The 18,052-nt window shown below is 37.3% G+C and overlaps 1 protein-coding gene across 1 annotated transcript in view; it reads right to left on the reverse strand.

Moving 5' to 3' along the window:
- The window catches only part of PPFIA2 (PTPRF interacting protein alpha 2), a gene marked incomplete at its 5' end in the record, with an annotated part of 237,474 nt that overhangs the window by 71,337 nt on the left and 148,085 nt on the right, over positions 1-18,052 (reverse strand). The window contains 4 exons of the mRNA XM_083365122.1: positions 6,238-6,372; positions 8,585-8,731; positions 10,426-10,647; positions 16,369-16,485. Coding sequence (XP_083221248.1) covers positions 6,238-6,372; positions 8,585-8,731; positions 10,426-10,647; positions 16,369-16,485 — 621 coding nt within the window. The remainder of the gene's footprint in view (positions 1-6,237; positions 6,373-8,584; positions 8,732-10,425; positions 10,648-16,368; positions 16,486-18,052) is intronic.

Below are 18,052 nucleotides of genomic sequence, written 5' to 3' on the forward strand. Positions count from 1 at the left end.
CAAGGAGGGGTGCTTGCTGGATTGCAGGAGAGCTGCAACTCTCCCATTAGATCTGGCGATCCCTCCAAACCGGCAGACAAAAGGACTGGCCATTATGGCTAGTCCCTAGGCTGTGAATAGTCGAAGTCACATTTTCCACCAGGCAACTCTTAAAGCAGCGCGGAAGAGACTGGGTGAGATCTACCTCTATTACACCCTAATTACTTTCCTTAAGCTGCTAAGCATTCTCCCCACTGCGGTGAGGGAAGGGGAACTTTAGCCCTCCCTCCAGAAAGAGCAGCAACTAAATACCCAGGGGCATTTTAAACATTGAAAAAGTAACTGAATCCCAATTGGAACTTTATTTCTTAAAGCATGTGGACTGAAATATTTTGTATTCCTTCTTTTTCATTATTTACTTCTGTTGGAAACTGGGTTTCTTCTTATGAAAAAAAAAAGAAAAACTGAAAATATTACAATAACTTTGGGACTCAAAGGGAAACTTTAAAAGGGGCCTGACTGACTGCCGAGGGAAATAGATAAGATACATAACCTTGAGAGCTCTGAAACAACAGTTGTGAAAGGCTCTGTGTTCCCTAACTAGAAAAAAAATTCTCTCTCTTGGATTTTCTAAGTGTAAAGCCTTTAGTTTAAAATACCAATATGGAAGAAGGCCAGGAACAAAATTTCTTTATGGAGGAAGATCAACAAACTCTTGCTATGTTGAAAATACTAATTCAAACTCTTACCACTACCAATGAAATACTAAGAGGGTATGTGAAGGAACAAGAAGACAGCCCAGATATGAAAGTCCAAACTTTGACCACAACTAAAGAACCATCTATACAAAATACAATAGAAAAAAATGAAACATTCAAATACTATGACAGAAGAATCTACAATCCAACAAATACTGATATTTGAAAATCCAGAAAAGATATCGACAACTTGGAAAAAGGAAAAGGTTTCTTATACAACACAGAAGGAACTAGAGGATCTAGAAAAAGAACAGTTGGATGAAAAGACAAACAATTCAGAACAACTACGTCGATATGGAAGAATAAAGAGACGACCCACTAGACTTACAAGTCCTCTCAAAAAAATGGCGACCAGATGGTTTTGACAATATAAATTGTAAATTAAAAACTATGAATATATGTAAGAAAGTTATTTTTATGTGATTGATAGGATAAAACCTGTCTTTAAATTCACAAATAGACAGTACATATGAAGGGAAAAAGAGAGGAAATGTTTATGGTAGCAATCTGAAATCTGTACTAATGATATCTGTATGTAATTGAATTACTACTACCCAGTCACCACGCTGCTTTTCAAATATGTGAATGTAATATTAGAAAATCAATAAAATTTGTAAAAAAAAGAAGAAGTCTGGGCCTGTGTCCCACTATCTGTCACTGCCAAATGAAGCATCTGTTGAGGCGAACTTATCTAACTTATAATGCCTCACAAATGGGGAAGGGGACGACCACATCGCCACCTTGCATATCTCTTCTATTGATGCCTGTGTTGCCCACGCCACTGAATTTGCAGCACTGCGAGTGGAGTGTGCGGTAATTCGCCTTGGGACTGGGAAGGAGTGTGTGAGGTACGCCCCTGCTATGCAAGCCCTAATCCATCTCTTGATGGAAGAGGCAGTCACCTTCTGACCCATTGAAGAGGGCTTGAATGAAACGAATAGAGTTTCAGGTTTGCGAAAAAAGGCAGTTCGCTTAATATAGTGATGCAAGGATCTACGAATGGCCAAGGTGTGCCATTTACGTTCCAAATCATGGGACGACTCAGGACAAAAAACTGGCAGCACGATCTCCTGTGCCCTGTGAAACAATAAGTTGATTCTGGAGACAAAGGAGGGGTCTAAGCATAAGACCACCCTGTCGTTACAAAAAATACACAAGTCATCTCTAATTGAGAGTGCTGCCAATTCCGAGATGCATCTAGCCGATGTGATGGCTACTAGGAAGGCGACCTTGAGTGTCAAGAACCATAAAGTGGGGGTTCTGATGGGCTCAAATGGAGGTGAATTGAAAGCCTGTAAGGCCTTGGACAGGTCCCAAGAGGGATATCTGTGAACCATGGGCAGTTTGCAGTTGATTGCTCCCCTGATAAAGAAACATACCATGGGGTGTTGAGCCAAGGGTTCTGAGTTGCCATATGTGAGCACCGTGGACAGGGCAGCATCTTGTCTGCGACTTGTGTTGGGCACTAAGTCCTTCTTAAGCCCCTCCAGTAAATAATCCAAAATTCCTGAAACAGGAATTGTAGCTGGATCTAATTGTTGTTTCCCACACCAGTTACAGAGATTTTTCCATGTGGAATCATAAATTCTATTAGATGCAGGCTGTCTTGAAGCCTGAATCATGGTAATCATGTCTGATGAGTAGGTCTCCTTTTTTAGGAGTCTCCTTTCAACTGGCAGGTGGTTAACTGGAGCCACTGAGGCTCTGGATGTTGTAGAGCCCCCTGGCTGAGCGAGATTCGATCTTGGGGTATCCTTCACAGTGGAGAGATCGATGGACCTATGAGGTCGGCATACCATGGCCATCATGGCCAGTGGGTAGTAGCATTACCTCTGCCCATTCCTGCAGTATGTCCCGGATTACTGCCTGGATCAGAGGAAGAGGAGGGAATGTATACAGGAGCTCTCTGGGCCATGGGCTGTGGAGGGCATCTACCTTTTCCGCCCCTGGAGATGGGAACCAGGAGAAGAATCCTGGGAGCTGGGAATTCACCAGGATAGCAAACAAGTCCAGCATTGGATGACCGAACCTCTCCGATATCTCCCTGAGGAGATCCAGGTACAGGTGCCACTCAAAGTGGTCCACTGTTGCCCTACTCAAGAAATCCGCTTGCCAGTTCATCTCCCCCGAGATGTGCTCTGCCTTGAGGAAAGAGAGGTTGGTCTCTGCCCAGGTTCCTAATAATTGAGCCTCGGCCATGAGGGACTTAGAGTGGGTACCCCCTTGCCTGTTGATATGGGCTTTCGGTGCAACGTTGTCCGTGAGGACTAGAATGTGTTCCCTTGCCACTGTGTGGCGAAAGTGGCATAGAGCCAGATGTATAGCTCTGAGCTCCAAGCAGTTTATGTTGTGCTTCAGATCTGACTGGGACCACTGACCATGGGTCATCTGCAATTGCAGGTGTGCTCACCAGCCAAACAAACTGGCATCCAATGTTAGGACGAGTCTGTTGGGCTCCTTGAATAAGGTTCCCCTGGCCATCGCTGGGGAGACCCACCACTGGAGGGATTTTAGGGTCCGTGATGGGACCCTTATCCTGTGGTTGGAGGAACTGGTGCCTAGTCTCTGGAACGGGAGCAAGAACCATTGGAGGGTTCTGGAATGGAGTCGAGCCCAATGAACAACTGCTACGCAGAAAACCATCTTTCCTAGCAGTTGAGAAAGGATTGCTAGGATGACTACTCGCTCCCTTTGAATCTGAGTGATTAGGGATCGAATACTGGCCTGACGTTCTTGAGACAGATAAACCTCACACTTCCTTGTATCTATCACCATGCCCAGGTGAATGAGGCAGGTGGAGGTAACTGTCTGGCTTTTCTGAAAATTTACTAAAAACCCGTGGTCCTGGGGGGTCTTGATGGGGAATGTGAGCTCTGACTGAGCCAATTGGACTCAGGAGGATTGAATGAGGATGTCATCCAGATCACACTAGACACGCACCGGAATGGTCCTCAGATGTGCAGCCAGCACTGCCAGGACCTTTGTGAATGCTCTGGGGGCCAATGACAAGCTGAAAGGTAGAGCACCCCCGTTGAATTGCCTCTTTCATGAGGCTTCTTTTGACCGATTTTTTGGATGATGGGAAGAGACAAAATGTCTCGGGGGGGGGTGGATTGAACTCTACAGTCAGGTTGAATCTGATGGTGTTGAGGACCCAGAAAACTGTAGTGGTGTTCTCCCATTTGTGTGCAAAGAGAGCCAACCTGCCCCCTATGGAAGAGGCACCTTTGCTGTCACTTGGACCTTCTGAAAGGACGGCCTCCCGCGCCTCGAAATTTTGTGGCTAAATTGCCCTCACTGGAAGGGAGGATCCTCCCCCCGGGAACAACAAAAGCGGCACCCAAAATGGAGACTGCTACACGTGTGGCTTGCCTAGAAGCTAAAAATATCTTGAGGCTTCAGCCGAAGCCTATAAAAACCACTCAGACTCACAGCGGTTTAAATTGCAGTGCTGATATCAGCACAGAGAGAGGGAAGGGAAGGAAAAATACAATCTGGAGAAATATCCAATAGTGTTGCCTTTCTGCTAGAGCCAATCTTCACCATGTCTCTCTTGGGCTAAGACTAAGTCGTGACTGGGGATTCTTATCCGGAGGAAGAGAGGCACGGCAAAGGTTGATTGACTTAGTCTCTAGGGCAGAAAGGCATCTGTGGATTCTCCATTCATCATGCTGGAGAATTTTAAGAACTATTGCCTACCACTCCTCATATTTCAAAGAAGATCCCTGCTGTGTTTTTGCTTGGTGTTTCAGATACTTTGCTTAGTAGAAGGGTCAACTACTAAATATATATTTTGAACCAACTTTAGCTATATCACGTATAATGTAATTATCTAATTTAGGACCCTCTAACCTAGACACCTTTTAGTTGTTCCAGCTGGCTGGGGAGTTTTGAGAGCTGAAATCTCTATATCAAGAAATAACACATATTGAAATAGAAGCTTCCCCCTACCTCCTTCAATTAAAGTCATTTAACCTACACAGAAATCTAATTTACACAACAAAATTTAAATGAAATATATATGCCATAAATATTTATTGAACAACAGAACTGAAAAGTTTGGGAACAGCTAGTATGTTTATAGTGCAACAAAAATAGCATATAGGTAATATCACTGCAAATATTAATATTACCCTTCCTCACCAACATAGAGACAGTAGAGAAGATAGATAAGGCTGAACCAGTTTGGCAAGCTATATTTTGAAAAATAAATCTTATACTTCTTATTTTCATCTGACTGCATAGTAGAGAACTCTAAGTTAGAGAACTCTAAATTGGAATAATAAACGTTGCTTTATAGAGCATTAATATATTCATTTGTCTTAATTTATTCAGTTAGAAGATATAGAAGATATACAAAAACATTCATTCATCTACTCTCTCCGTAGAAAATAATGTAGAAACATTCATGTGCATTGATGTTTCCTTTTCAAGACATCACTTTGCAGATTAGATGATTTTTTTTGTATATTACCAGAAACCCTAACAGAGCAAGAAAATATTATCTCATTAAACGGTTGCATGAGCAACTGAAAAGTATTTGGACAGATAGCCAAGAAGGAACAATCCACTAATATTTTGAAATGTAAGCAGGAAACACAAAATCATTTTGGTACTATTTGATGTTGTTCTGAGTTTTTAATATAACATTTTCATTGAAAAGGGCTTTCTTTCTACTGAATATCATTCATATATGTTTTATAGACTTATCAATATCAAATATGCCATTTCTCTGCATCTTTATTGAGGAGGTGAGTGTTGCAGAAGAGAAACTGGGCATTGTTGCACAATAAGATATACAGAGGAAACTCCACAGCACAAAGCAAAACACTGTGGTTTGAAAGCTAATAAAGAGGAACTGCAAAGGATTTACAAGTGTAGTGTGCCTTTACTTTTTATAAGTTGTTTTTCCATAACAACTAAGCTTGGCAACCTGCACATTTTACCATGGAGCCAATATGCAAATTCCAGAGATGTGGACTGCATATTACTGGAATAGTTTATCAGGCACTTGTCCTATCCAAGCTCTTAATGCTCTCATGCAACACAGAATCCTTCGTGTGTGGCCAAGGGGGGGGGGACACTGAACCTTGAAATTTATTTTAATGAAAGTGATCTCTGTGTTTTGCTGAATCAATGTGATGTAAAAAAGAAAATTTGATGACAAATAAATTTCATGATGTTTAGCTGAACTGGGTTAATCATAATTCTTTTATAATACAATGTATTATAAAATAAACTCCTCTGGTATATTGGCAGAAATATATGAAGCCATAAAAGAAACACAAAGCAATATCTCTGCCATTAAATTAAATTAAACTAAAGCAAGTAACTTTGTCTAATTAATATTTATTTACGGTGCCATTAAGTAGAATCATCTTGTCCACTCCAAAAGTCTTTTATTGCTGATGATGGTGCTGAAGGGAGGAGAAATGGATGAGAAATCAATTTTAAAAGAAGTCAATTTTCAGATACTAACCTATTCTTAAACTTACATTACCTTAGTCAGTGCTGCAATTCTCTGGGCCAATTCTGCCTCCACTTCTGGTAAAGTCTCAGCTTTTCTCATTGTTTGTTGTAGCTTTTGCTCAGCTAGCTCGAGACGTTCTTGCAGCTGCCTGTTCTTTTCCTCCATCTAAAATCCAGAAATTGTAAGATTAAAGATTAGATTAGGAACTGGGCAATGGAGGGAAGGATGAGGGGGAAAAACACATTCATAGAAACAACTGGAGATTAAATTGCCAATAGGTTAAGTAAATCTCCTGCTTCTGCAAATACTACATCATACACTGATGGCAACTGCTGATCCTTTCCCATCACATGCCTCTAAAATATAGATGAAAAGTCAGAATGGAATAGGATAGCTGCAGTTTATTTCCCTGTCAATTTAGGAATTAAAGAAATATGGCTCAATGAATTCAAATTAAATCTAAAAAATGGCTGTGCTTCATAATAATTTGATTCTCAGAATTGCCCCAAAGAAACTGAAAAAAAACATTTTCTGTGTTATTTCCAATTAATATATCATTCAAACATTAAAAGAAAACATTAATAAAAAGAGGCATGTCTTGGTGGGAAAATTTAGTAAGTTAACCCAGCTTTCATTGCCATTTTATGTCAGTGGCGTAGCGTGGGGGGTGCAAGGGGGGGCCGGCCGCACCGGGTGCAACATCTGGGGGGGCGCGCTCGCACTCGCAGCTCTCTGCCCCTGCCTGGCTCACTCACTCTCTCTCACTGCAGTGCTGGCTGTGCGAATCTGATCCGAGCCGCCGGGTCGGCGCCCACTGTGGAGGGGGGGGTGCCAGGCGTGCGGTGCGGTGCGGGTGCTGACAACCTTGCCCCGGGTGCTGACAACCCACGCTACACCACTGTTTTATGTATCCCACCTATATCAACCAAATATTAATACTTTTCTCTGAAGTATTCTAGTAGTATGATAAGAAAATGTAAGAAATTATGAATGGCATCAATAGATCTACTGTACAAGGAAATTCCAAATTAGCATAATAAAAATCTCACACTGAATTTTAATATATTATACAATTCATGTGCTGTTCTCTCTCTCTCCACATATACACACACCATAATTTCCTACATTATCATTGTTTTGGAAATTTTAATTTCTATCTTGTATGGGCTTCAATTCTATATCTCAGCTAGTATTCTTTGCCAGCTGCTTAAGAACAAATATTTCCTTGTTCCTAAATTGTAAGTGGTAAATAAGATAAATAATTATATATAAATAAACTGAATTAACGTTCACATGATTGAATGCCATTTGCAGATTATAAATTTCATAAAGTGTACCAGGGAATCCAATTAATAGCTTAGTTTACCTTTTTCATATACCAAGAGGAGAATATCCTGCCATGTTTCTTCTTCCTTTTTGTGCCAAAATTACAGCACAGTCCCTTTGCCATAGCTTTTACAAAGCAGTCTCATTGAAAAGGTGAACATTTTTTGTGTTCAATTGTGTTTACTATGATTTAACTCTTAGTTAAATCAAAACTGGATCATTTTGTAACTTACTATTAAGCTATGTTTATTAGCATAAAGGGACGCAGTAGCTCAGTGGGTTAGGATGCTGAGCTTGTCGATCAGAAGGTCGGCAGTTTGGCGGGTCGAATCCCGAGTGCCGCGTAACAGAGTGAGCGCCTGTTACTCATCCCAGCTTCTGCCAACCTAGCAGTTCGAAAGCATGTAAAAAGGCAAGTACAAAAATAGGGACCACTACGGTGGGAAGGTAACAGCGTTCCGTGCGCCTTTGGCATCTAGTCATGCCGGCCACATGACCACGGAGATGTCCTTGGACAAGCGCTGGCTCTTCGGCTTTGAAACGGAGATGAGCACCGGCCCCTAGAGTTGGAAACGACTAGCATGCATGTGTGGGGGAACCTTTACCTTTACCTTATTAGCATAAAATAACAATGTAGAATACTGTCTGTCCTTACAACTACCTGTACAGTTAATGTGTGCCTACATATGCTGCTATGTATCTGCCACCCCTTTCATTTGATTTGTCTCTGTCTTACCTTAGGATATTCTTAAATGTTTGCTATCTTAACTTGGCAGATACCTGGTCTTACAACCCAACAAGTTCCAAAATAATACCTTCTCATGATGGCATGTTTTTTTCCAAAAAAGGTCTAATCCTACACATGATTTGCGTTAGTCTTATATGAAAATCCAAATTCATTCCTGACTTCAATCTGTAGAAATCAATGAATGTAAATAATGCCTGCTGTAATTTAAAACAAATGCAATGCATAAATAGGGGAGGAGGGAGCTTATCTGAATAGTTTCTCCTACAATTCATTTGAGCTGTAACAGCAATCCCAATACAGAACCTGACGCAGGATGGCTTCCTTGTTTGCCAGTTCATTTTCCAATTTGTCATTCATGTCATGTATGGAAGTAGATTCCCGCTGTGCACTTAGGTAACGCTTCTCCAGGGTAGTTATTCTTTCTTCCATATCTTCTTTCTGGGCCATAGCCTTGAAAGAATTAAGCAGCACATCAAAATACAATGTTGGAGTGGCTAGCAATAGGTATCCCATTGAACACTATAGGAAAAGGTTGCCATGAAATTTACTCACCTAGAAATAGACAAACTGAAAAGCAGTTTTAGCATTAAACCCAATAGAGAAATTATTTAAGTGCGGATTCTAAAAAAAAACATAACTGCTAGAATTCCAAGATCCTGATGCAGATCCAAATACTGGATATTTCAGACAAGCAATATCCGATATTGCTTGTCTGTCTACTACTGCATCCATTCATTGTAAACAGACTTTATTTACAAAAATGTTGTTAAATGTTGTTAGTTCTGTCTTATACATTTTTGCCTCTATATTTCTTACATATATTGTGACCAAAAAAATAATAAACATGCAGAGATACATCCTTCCAATATAAAGTTAAAGGGGGAGAAAAGAAATACAACTGATAATTTTGACAGACAGATAGACATAAACTTTATTTGGTCATTGACCAATAAAAATATGTTCAGTAAAACAAACAAAACAAGGTTAACATCTAACAGTGCCTACTGGCAACCATTGTAGGTGAAGCTGTTATACAACGTAACAAAATTAGAATAATAAAATATGATTAGACCAATTTTATTTGGTAATTGACCAATAAATACAGAGAGATAGATTTATTCTGGTTATGTAACAGATAATGCAATAAAAGTAGGGTGCCCTGGAAACTTAGACAACGAAGGGCTAAACGGCTGGTGGTGAATGTACCTGTAAAACTGGGTTTTACAAAAGAACATGGACTTTGGTAAGGATAATTTAGTTTTTTTTCTATTCTATTTTCCATAGTTCAAAACCAAGATTTGGATATGAGGACAATTCTTATTATCTTATGATAATAAGGCTGCTTCCTGACAATGCAGACATATTTTAAAATGCCAAGTAACTCTTCAAATCATCTATTCAATTTACTTTTCTGGATAATTTGTATTTTTATAAACATACTTTATAAATATTTTATCATTATATTTTATAAACATTTGGAATGTTTCCTGCTTTTTCTCCAACATTCTATCCTATTGTAATTCTTCACGGTGTGAAAATCATGAAAATTAAACAGATATTTTAAATGCAATTAAATTAAATTATTTTAAATAGCAAAAGAAAGAGCATTATGATGATGTAAATTAGCAAAATTAGGACAAAATAAAGTTCTGTTCAACATGTCATCATTTTGGAATGAGCAATTAGCAGGAGAATTTAGGAACTTTCATTTAGTTTTGTCAACAGATGTCACAGAAACAATATATTAAAAACAATGCTATGGTGGTTAGTACTAATTTGATGATTAACCTACCCTTCTTGACTAGTCCTGCACTGCAAATTATGTTTCTACAGTGTGTAACAAGTTGATTAGTTTTGTGTCAAATAATAGATCTTCTCTGTCTCTCTGAGATATTTCATAGAGCAAGCTCTTTATTTCCCTTGGTAAGTCATAGTGAAATAGTGCTTAAACTGCTACACATGGTTGCAAAAATACAAGTGCTATCAGAATATTCATCTACTATTAAACATCTTAAACTGGATGTTAAATGTTGAAGGCAAATTTATTTTTCCCCAATTGGCTGTGGGAGAACTCCATTTCCCTAAAAAAAATATTATTCTCAAACCTGAACAGATGACAGGATGAACATCCAAAAGAGATTTACCTCTCTAATATCTCTTTGATATTTGCTGTTCAGTTCTTCAGTTTTAATGAGGTCCTTCCTAGCAGTTTCTGCATCTTGCTCCACCTCTCCAACTCTGGAAGACAGTGCAGCCAAGCGATCCTTCATCTGTGCCATTTCATAATTTTGCTTTTCAAGAAGTTCTTGCAGTTCTACCAACTGAGCAGTCTCATCATTTGAATCTATAGAGCCATTTGACAGACGCTGTTCAAAAAACCCCACAAACATATCAAATGCTGATAGCAATATACTTAAGAACCAGAACAAGAAGGATTAGAACTACATAGATATGTAGATTATATTTTCTTACTAATCCTGCAATGGTTATGCTCTCTGAAATATACTTACAAAAGACTAGGTACCTACGTAGAAGTACTCTAAGAACACGAAAGTATATTTAATGTGCAAAATCAGAAACTCATTTGGAAGAATTTAGTATTTTAGAATTTTTTCCAAAATTGTTTTTGTAGAAGTTTATATTCTTTTTGTATCTTCCACAAACTGAATATATAAACATTTTCTGTTATCATTTAATCTGCTAGGTAATGCTAGATTTATTACAATGGTTGTATGTGTATGTTGTGTTTTCCTTTTTCATTTGATTTATTCTTCAAATATTTTGCAATGTATATGTGTGGTAAGCTGAACTATTATTTTTTAAAAATGTTTACCTTCAAAAAAATGATAAAGCAGACTATGCCAAATAAACATTATTACTATAGTCAATTTTTAGTGTGAAATTCATTTGCTCAAACATGGAAGCATGAACTGCAAAATATTTTATTTATTTATTTATTTATTAATGGGACTTATATCCCGCCCTATCTCCCGAAGGACTCAGGGCGGCTAACAACAATAACATATAACAGAAATTAAGATAAAATTAAAATTAAAGTCATCTGTGCAATAAATTAAAATTAAAAATTAAAAATAAATTAAAAATTGTAAACATAATTAAAATGCCTGTCAGTCCAGGTCAGCCAGGTGAGATACGTATAGGTGATACTAAAATACTACCTTTAATTTTAAAGCTTTGGAATTAATTCCTAGTTTATATAACATTCAGCTTATTTTCATAAGTAATTGCTTGAATAAGTAATTTTGCTTTATTTATAAAATATATAGATTGCTTCAAAGATTTTAAATATTTCTACTCTTTTCAACTTTAATAGGAGATAAATATATTTAGAAAGTATAGCAATAGCTTAATGGGAAAGGATTCTAATCTTCAGAAGAGATAATAGGTACCACTGTGATTTCTATATAAATATTTATATTTAAATATATATTAAGATTATCATACTTTGTGCTAGCGGGATCTCATTTTGGTCAACTGCAGTATGTGCTTATTGACTCATACAGTTATTTTTTTGGCTCAAAAATAGCAATTAATCATTGATATTTATAAATGACTAACAATAACAGTTTTATTCAAATCATAAAAGCTACCTATACAATTTGCCTCCTGCTGATTTCAACAGAGTCAATGAATCACACTTGAACTTCCTGACATACAAAAAACTCATAGAATCTCAGCAACTGTTCTGGGAAACATATATTCTGTAGAGAGTGTGACATTATTAGCATATGCGTAACTGTGTTTTGTATGAGTCAGAAATGCACATGTGTCTTATGATTTGAAGTTTGTGTTCTGCTTGAACAAGAAACTCCAACACTGGAAGTTTTTAAGAAGAGACTGGACAACCATTTGTCTGAAATGGTATAGGCAGTGGTGGGATTCAAATATGTGACCAACTGGTTCTCTGTGTGGATGCCGCTTCTGGAAGTCCATTCTGGACCTGGGCAACAAAAAACTAGCTACTGGTTCTGCTGAAGTGGTCCGAACTGGCTGAATCACACCACTGGGTATAAGGTTTCTTGCTTGAGCAAGGGGTTGGATTAGAAGACCTCTAAAGGTCCCTTCCAACTCTCTTATTCTGTTATCTGTTCTTGCTTGTGCATTGAAATCAGCATGTTCCTGCTGCAAGGACAACAGATCATTCTCTGATGGCATATTTCAAGTATGAACAATATTTGGAAAGATGAGTTTAGCTAATTAATCATTTAAAAGATTATAATCTGATTAACTGCTACTAGCTTTATTAAACTAAAAAATCTGCCTAGTATTTTCTTGCTCTAATATATTGGCATTCACAAAAAATAATTATGCAGTTTATCAGGTATAGTGAATAGCCGTATAAAACAATACATCACCTCATCAAGATGCTAACAATTGTCAGCATATCACTTAACATTCTATACTGAATTTTCTACAAAAATATTTAAAGAGATATGGCAGGTTTTGTGTTTGAAAGTTTCTCTAGCTACAGCAACAAATGCTGAAGTAAGCTTTTACAGAATCTTGATTAACTAAGACATGCCCTGTTAAGTGAAACTACATCCATTTACTGATGAAACTCTTAATTTATTTTTAGTGTATGTGTTTACTGGTGGATTTCTAGCTTACTCTTCATTACTATCTTTGTGTTAAACATTCAGTTTGTAGAAGTTATTGTGGAGGGGAACTAATGGTGCTGAATATAGGTGATCCTCATAATCATAATGGAGCTTGTGCATCACAGTTGCAAATCATGACATTTGTAAAATGTATCACCAATGCGATCAATCCAATTTTGCATCCTGTTTTGCAGCAGTCTTTAAGTGAATGTTGTGGCTGCTAAGTGAACCAATGCTTCCCTATAAACCGGTTTTGCTGAAAACTGGAAATAAGTGCCAGTTTTTGGCAAAACTATTAAAATGCAGTCATGTGATTGTGGGATCCCGCAAATGGTCATAAATGCAGGCTGCTTTTGTGCCCAAGATATAGTCATAGGACATGGGTGGGGGGAAAGTGGCCACTGGATCTTTGGAACTGGGTTATCTACCATAAATTTGAACAGTCTCTACATCACCACTCGTAAATTGAGAACTGTATGTATTGCTGAACTATAGTTCCTACTAGAGCCACTTAATCAGTCTCATCTAAGTATGCAACAAAATGAAGCTGAAAAATGACTGAAGCAATCCAGTCTTCAGATCCTGACTGGGATCTCTGTTTACTGAAAATGACAAATGAAAAATCAGGATTCAAGTTAGCAATCTCCTTTTTGTGGCTGTTGTTTCCTTTAAAAAATATTTTATGTAAGGAAACTTTTTTTTTAAAAAAAGCCATCCTCTGGTTATCAAATCACATTATGAACCCTGCAGGGATCTATGGAATGCTTCACATTTTATTACAAATAGAATTTTAGAAATAACATCCTTATAGCAAAAATAAAAATAGAATTCTAACCTAAAGTCCTAACAGCGTCAGACACCCAATAGTTTTATGGTTTGCTAACATTGGAAGGATTGTGCAGTTAACTGCAAAAAGCCTGATATCCTTACACAAATGAGAAAAATAAGACATTTTAAATGTTGCCTTTCAATATAAAATGAGACATGTTAATAAAGACTTCAGATAAAGATTGCACTTGATATACATTTTATATATTCAAGTCAAACAAAATCCAATAACTTTATTTCATGATCAAATCGTAAACATATATTTTCAAGATGGTATAAATTAGTATAATAAACTAACCAAAAAATTACAAAACAAGTTTATGTCAGAATTAAGGACTCTGCTTTGTTCCAATTAAGAGACAGCAATACATTTTTATTCTCTAATCTTACAGGTCATGACACAAAATTTGAGTACCTTTTAATTTATGTTCAGATCTCAACTGGCAAGCCAAAAAAATAGATACATCATAGAGACAATGGGAGGACCATAAAATCAGAACAATGAGAAGTGCTGAATGTACAATTTAGGACATAATTTTCTACTAATTCAACCTCTTCAGAGTTTCAAGGGCAAATTCTCATTATGTAGTACTTCCAAGTAAAATCACTGTGTATATGGCATTGTACTAGGCCAATATGCTAGTTCTTCTGCAACTGAGAATTATTATACTGAATAATCAATTGCTTTCAAGGAACAATTAATTCTATCTAGATTAAAGTGATTTAGAACAACAGTAGTGATAAATCCATTTGGCAATTCATCTCTGTTGTTTGCTCCAACACATTCTAACTGTAGGGCCACAAGTACCTCTAGAAAAAACACATCTGAAGCCTAGTCTCCAAAATGAAATTAATAAATTGAAATCAGTATAAACAAATCAAACCTAAGGATATTAAATTTCATTTTAACCAATAATTTAACACTCTAATCCAAATCTTTCCCTTTGTCTTGAAAAGTTCAGTCTTGTTTCCAAACTGATGTTAGAGATACAGTTAGCAACTGGAAAAATTGCCTTGAAGCATTTTAATTGGTTTGATTCCTAAAAGGTATAATTAAGGAATTATAATTATAATTGGTGGAGCAGTGGGCTAATGCCTCCTTAAGTAACACCAGCTGCCTGCAATTAGTGCAGGTTCACATCCCACCAGGCTCAAGGTTGACTCAGCCTTCCATCCTTCCGAGGTAGGTAAAATGAGGACCCAGATTGTTGGGGGCAATAAGCTGACTTTGTAATAATGCCGCTTGGGGGGGAAAGCCCTAATAAGCAGGCATATACATAGAATGAAGGCTATAGCTGTGACTGGGGGGGGGGCTTTGCCCAGGTTTGCCTGGTGCGCCAGTTGCGGCCCTATCTAGACCGGGATGCCCTGCGTACGGTCACTCATGCGCTCGTGACCTCTCGTTTAGACTAGTGCAACGCTCTCTACATGGGGCTGCCCTTGAGGATCACTCGGAGGCTCCAACTGGTACAGAATGCAGCCGTGAGAGTTGTGCTGGGAGTCTCCCGATACTCCCATGTTACACCTCTGCTCCGTGAGCTGCATTGGCTCCCAGTTGTCTTCCGAGTGAGATTCAAGGTTCTGGTAATGGTTTTCAAGGCCCTACATGGCATGGGTCCGGAGTACATTAGGGATCACCTGTTGCCAGCATCAACTTCCCTCCACCCTGTGCGTTCCCACAGAGAGGGCCTCCTCAGGGTGCCACCAGTCAGAGAATGTCCTTCTCTGTGGGCGCCCCGGATTTATGGAATCGGTTGCCGGTTGAGCTCCGGATGGTGCCCGACCTTCGCTCCTTCCGGCGCGATCTGAAGACTTATTTGTTCAAACAAGCCGACCTGGCCTGATGGGGGATGGGTTGGGATTTTATTGTTGTTGTAAATATATTTACCTACTGTTTTAGCTTGGGCATTTTGTTTAATTCTTTTTAACTTTTGTAATTTTGTACTTTTATATGTTTGCCCTGTTCACCACCCTGAGTCCTTCGGGAGAAGGGCGGTATACAAATAAAATTATTATTATTATTATTATTATTATTATTATTATTATTATTATTATTATTATTGCTAAGCACATTGATTTGTGCTTTAAATTGTAAGCCGCCCTGAGTCTTCGGAGAAGGGCAAGATATAAATGGGATTAAAAATTTTTTTTGCATAACAATCCATACAAAACAGACTGAATCATTTCTCAACCTGTTCCCAATACAGGTTCCCCCTAGTTGTATCTGTTCTTCAGCTTTATGCAGGATATCCTTTATCATTGCCTTTATTAAAAACAGGAAAATGTTACATTTGTCTCAAAAACAAAGGAGATTTGTTGAACCAATTCAAAATACTCCATTTACTATTACTACTACCACTACTACTATTACTACTACTATTACTACTACTACTACTACTACTACTACTACTACTAATAATAATAATAATAATAATAATAATAATAATAATATCAATTGCTCAGGGTAGCTGGAAGCTTGGTGGCATATATATTTTAGTATACATGCCACCAAGCTTCTAACTACCCTGGGCAAATGATACTATTATATATGCTTATACTATGTGATAACTTAATAAACATAAAGAGATTCTAGCTTTTCAAACCAGATGACTCTAAAAAATATAAAAATATAATTTATACCTTTTCATGAATTTTTTGTCCAGGCTCCATTCCTTTGATAAATTCTGTATCAGGTGGACCCTCTCCTGATGTAATTTTTCTTTGAATGTGTGCATTTTGTTCACGCAAAGCTATAATCTAGAAAAGAATTTAGAATAAATCCTTAATGTAAAATCCATACAGTGAACACCATAAATTTACAGTACAAGTACATCTTATAAATCAGTATACAACAACTAGATAATGTGATCAAAAATGGTAAACAAAATGTGATTTTTATACTTTCCATGTATATTATTTCATTGTAAAGAAATGCAAATATTGTACAACAGTGGCAAGAATTCCAAAAGTTGATTTGTAATTCCCCACATTCCTCAACATTAGCCTCAGTAGCTTTCTGTTGGGGTAACAACTCACTAATATAAAGAAAGCCAGATGTTTTTCTCATTGCAAAAAGATATAAAAAAAGACATCAAATTTTATTATATTCTATGACACAGTGCAATGAGAATAGTAAAATCTGTGAAGCCATGAAGTAGGATATGCCAACACATTGAATTTAGGACTTAGAATACTAAATTCTATAGTTATAAAGCAATTTATATAAGTATTTCCAGGGCTTTTTTTCTCATAGAACGCTCAGAACGGCGTTCCAGCACCTTTTTTTTTGCAAAAAAAAAAAAAAAAGCTCTGTCTGAAAGCCTATTGCAGGGCTAGGCAATCTTGGCCCTTTTTTATGACTCGTGGACTTCAACTCCCAGAAATCTTGAGCCAGCCATGCTGAGGGGAAAGGGAGAGGTTTTCAAGCTGAGTCATGCTGGCTCAGGAATTCTGGGAGTTGAAGTCCTTGAGTCATAAAAGAGCCTGCCCTACAGGAGGACATTAAATAACCCTCCCTACAGGGTTATTTCTTTGGGAACTAAACTTTTAGAATCTAAAACAGCTAATTAAGAAAAGCCAACAGGAAAGAACCTCACATTTTTCATCTGCTTCAGTCTTTTGGAAGGTAAAATTAGATAACAAAATAATTATTTCCTCTGTTAACATCTCTGCAATGAAATCAAACATTTTTCTCAATGTAATATGTCTAATTTAGCTGATGCTAGAAAAAAATAATATCTTTTGTACAGACTCTTGAAAACTATTTTGAATCTAACCTTCAATTACAACTAAACCACTTTAAATTAAACAATTCTTAAGAATCAAATGTTCTTAATTTGGACTTTACTTTTACTGTTTGGACTGTTGTGTGTTTTGAAAAATAGATTATTTAGAATCTAGTTATGTTGCACTTCAGTCTTTAAATAATTAACCTAGTATATACATAACAATATATGATGTTTTCCATGGTGAGGTTAACATCAATAACAACATTTATTAAAAAGGCTAATTTCTGGTGGTATTATCTGTACATTAAAATTTTGTTTAGTCACAATCTTTCAGTTTTCACATTCTGGAAAAGCAGTGGTCATGTATCCTAGCAAAAGATGTTACATATGTGCATAAGTGTAGTCAGTAGCATATGCCATTTTAAAAATATCAGACATGCAAAGAAAGAAAAAATAAGTCCAAAATATCTGTATTACATGCAGAAATGCCAACTTTGCAACCAATATTTCTTATCCATAACTATGGCACCCTAAGGATACCTGCATATATGCAAATGCTTCTCTGGGATCAGTAATACAGCAGGGATTGCTTTTTC

Source organism: Vipera ursinii, assembly GCF_947247035.1.
Source record: "Vipera ursinii genome assembly, chromosome: 6".
Lineage (NCBI taxonomy): Eukaryota > Metazoa > Chordata > Lepidosauria > Squamata > Viperidae > Vipera > Vipera ursinii.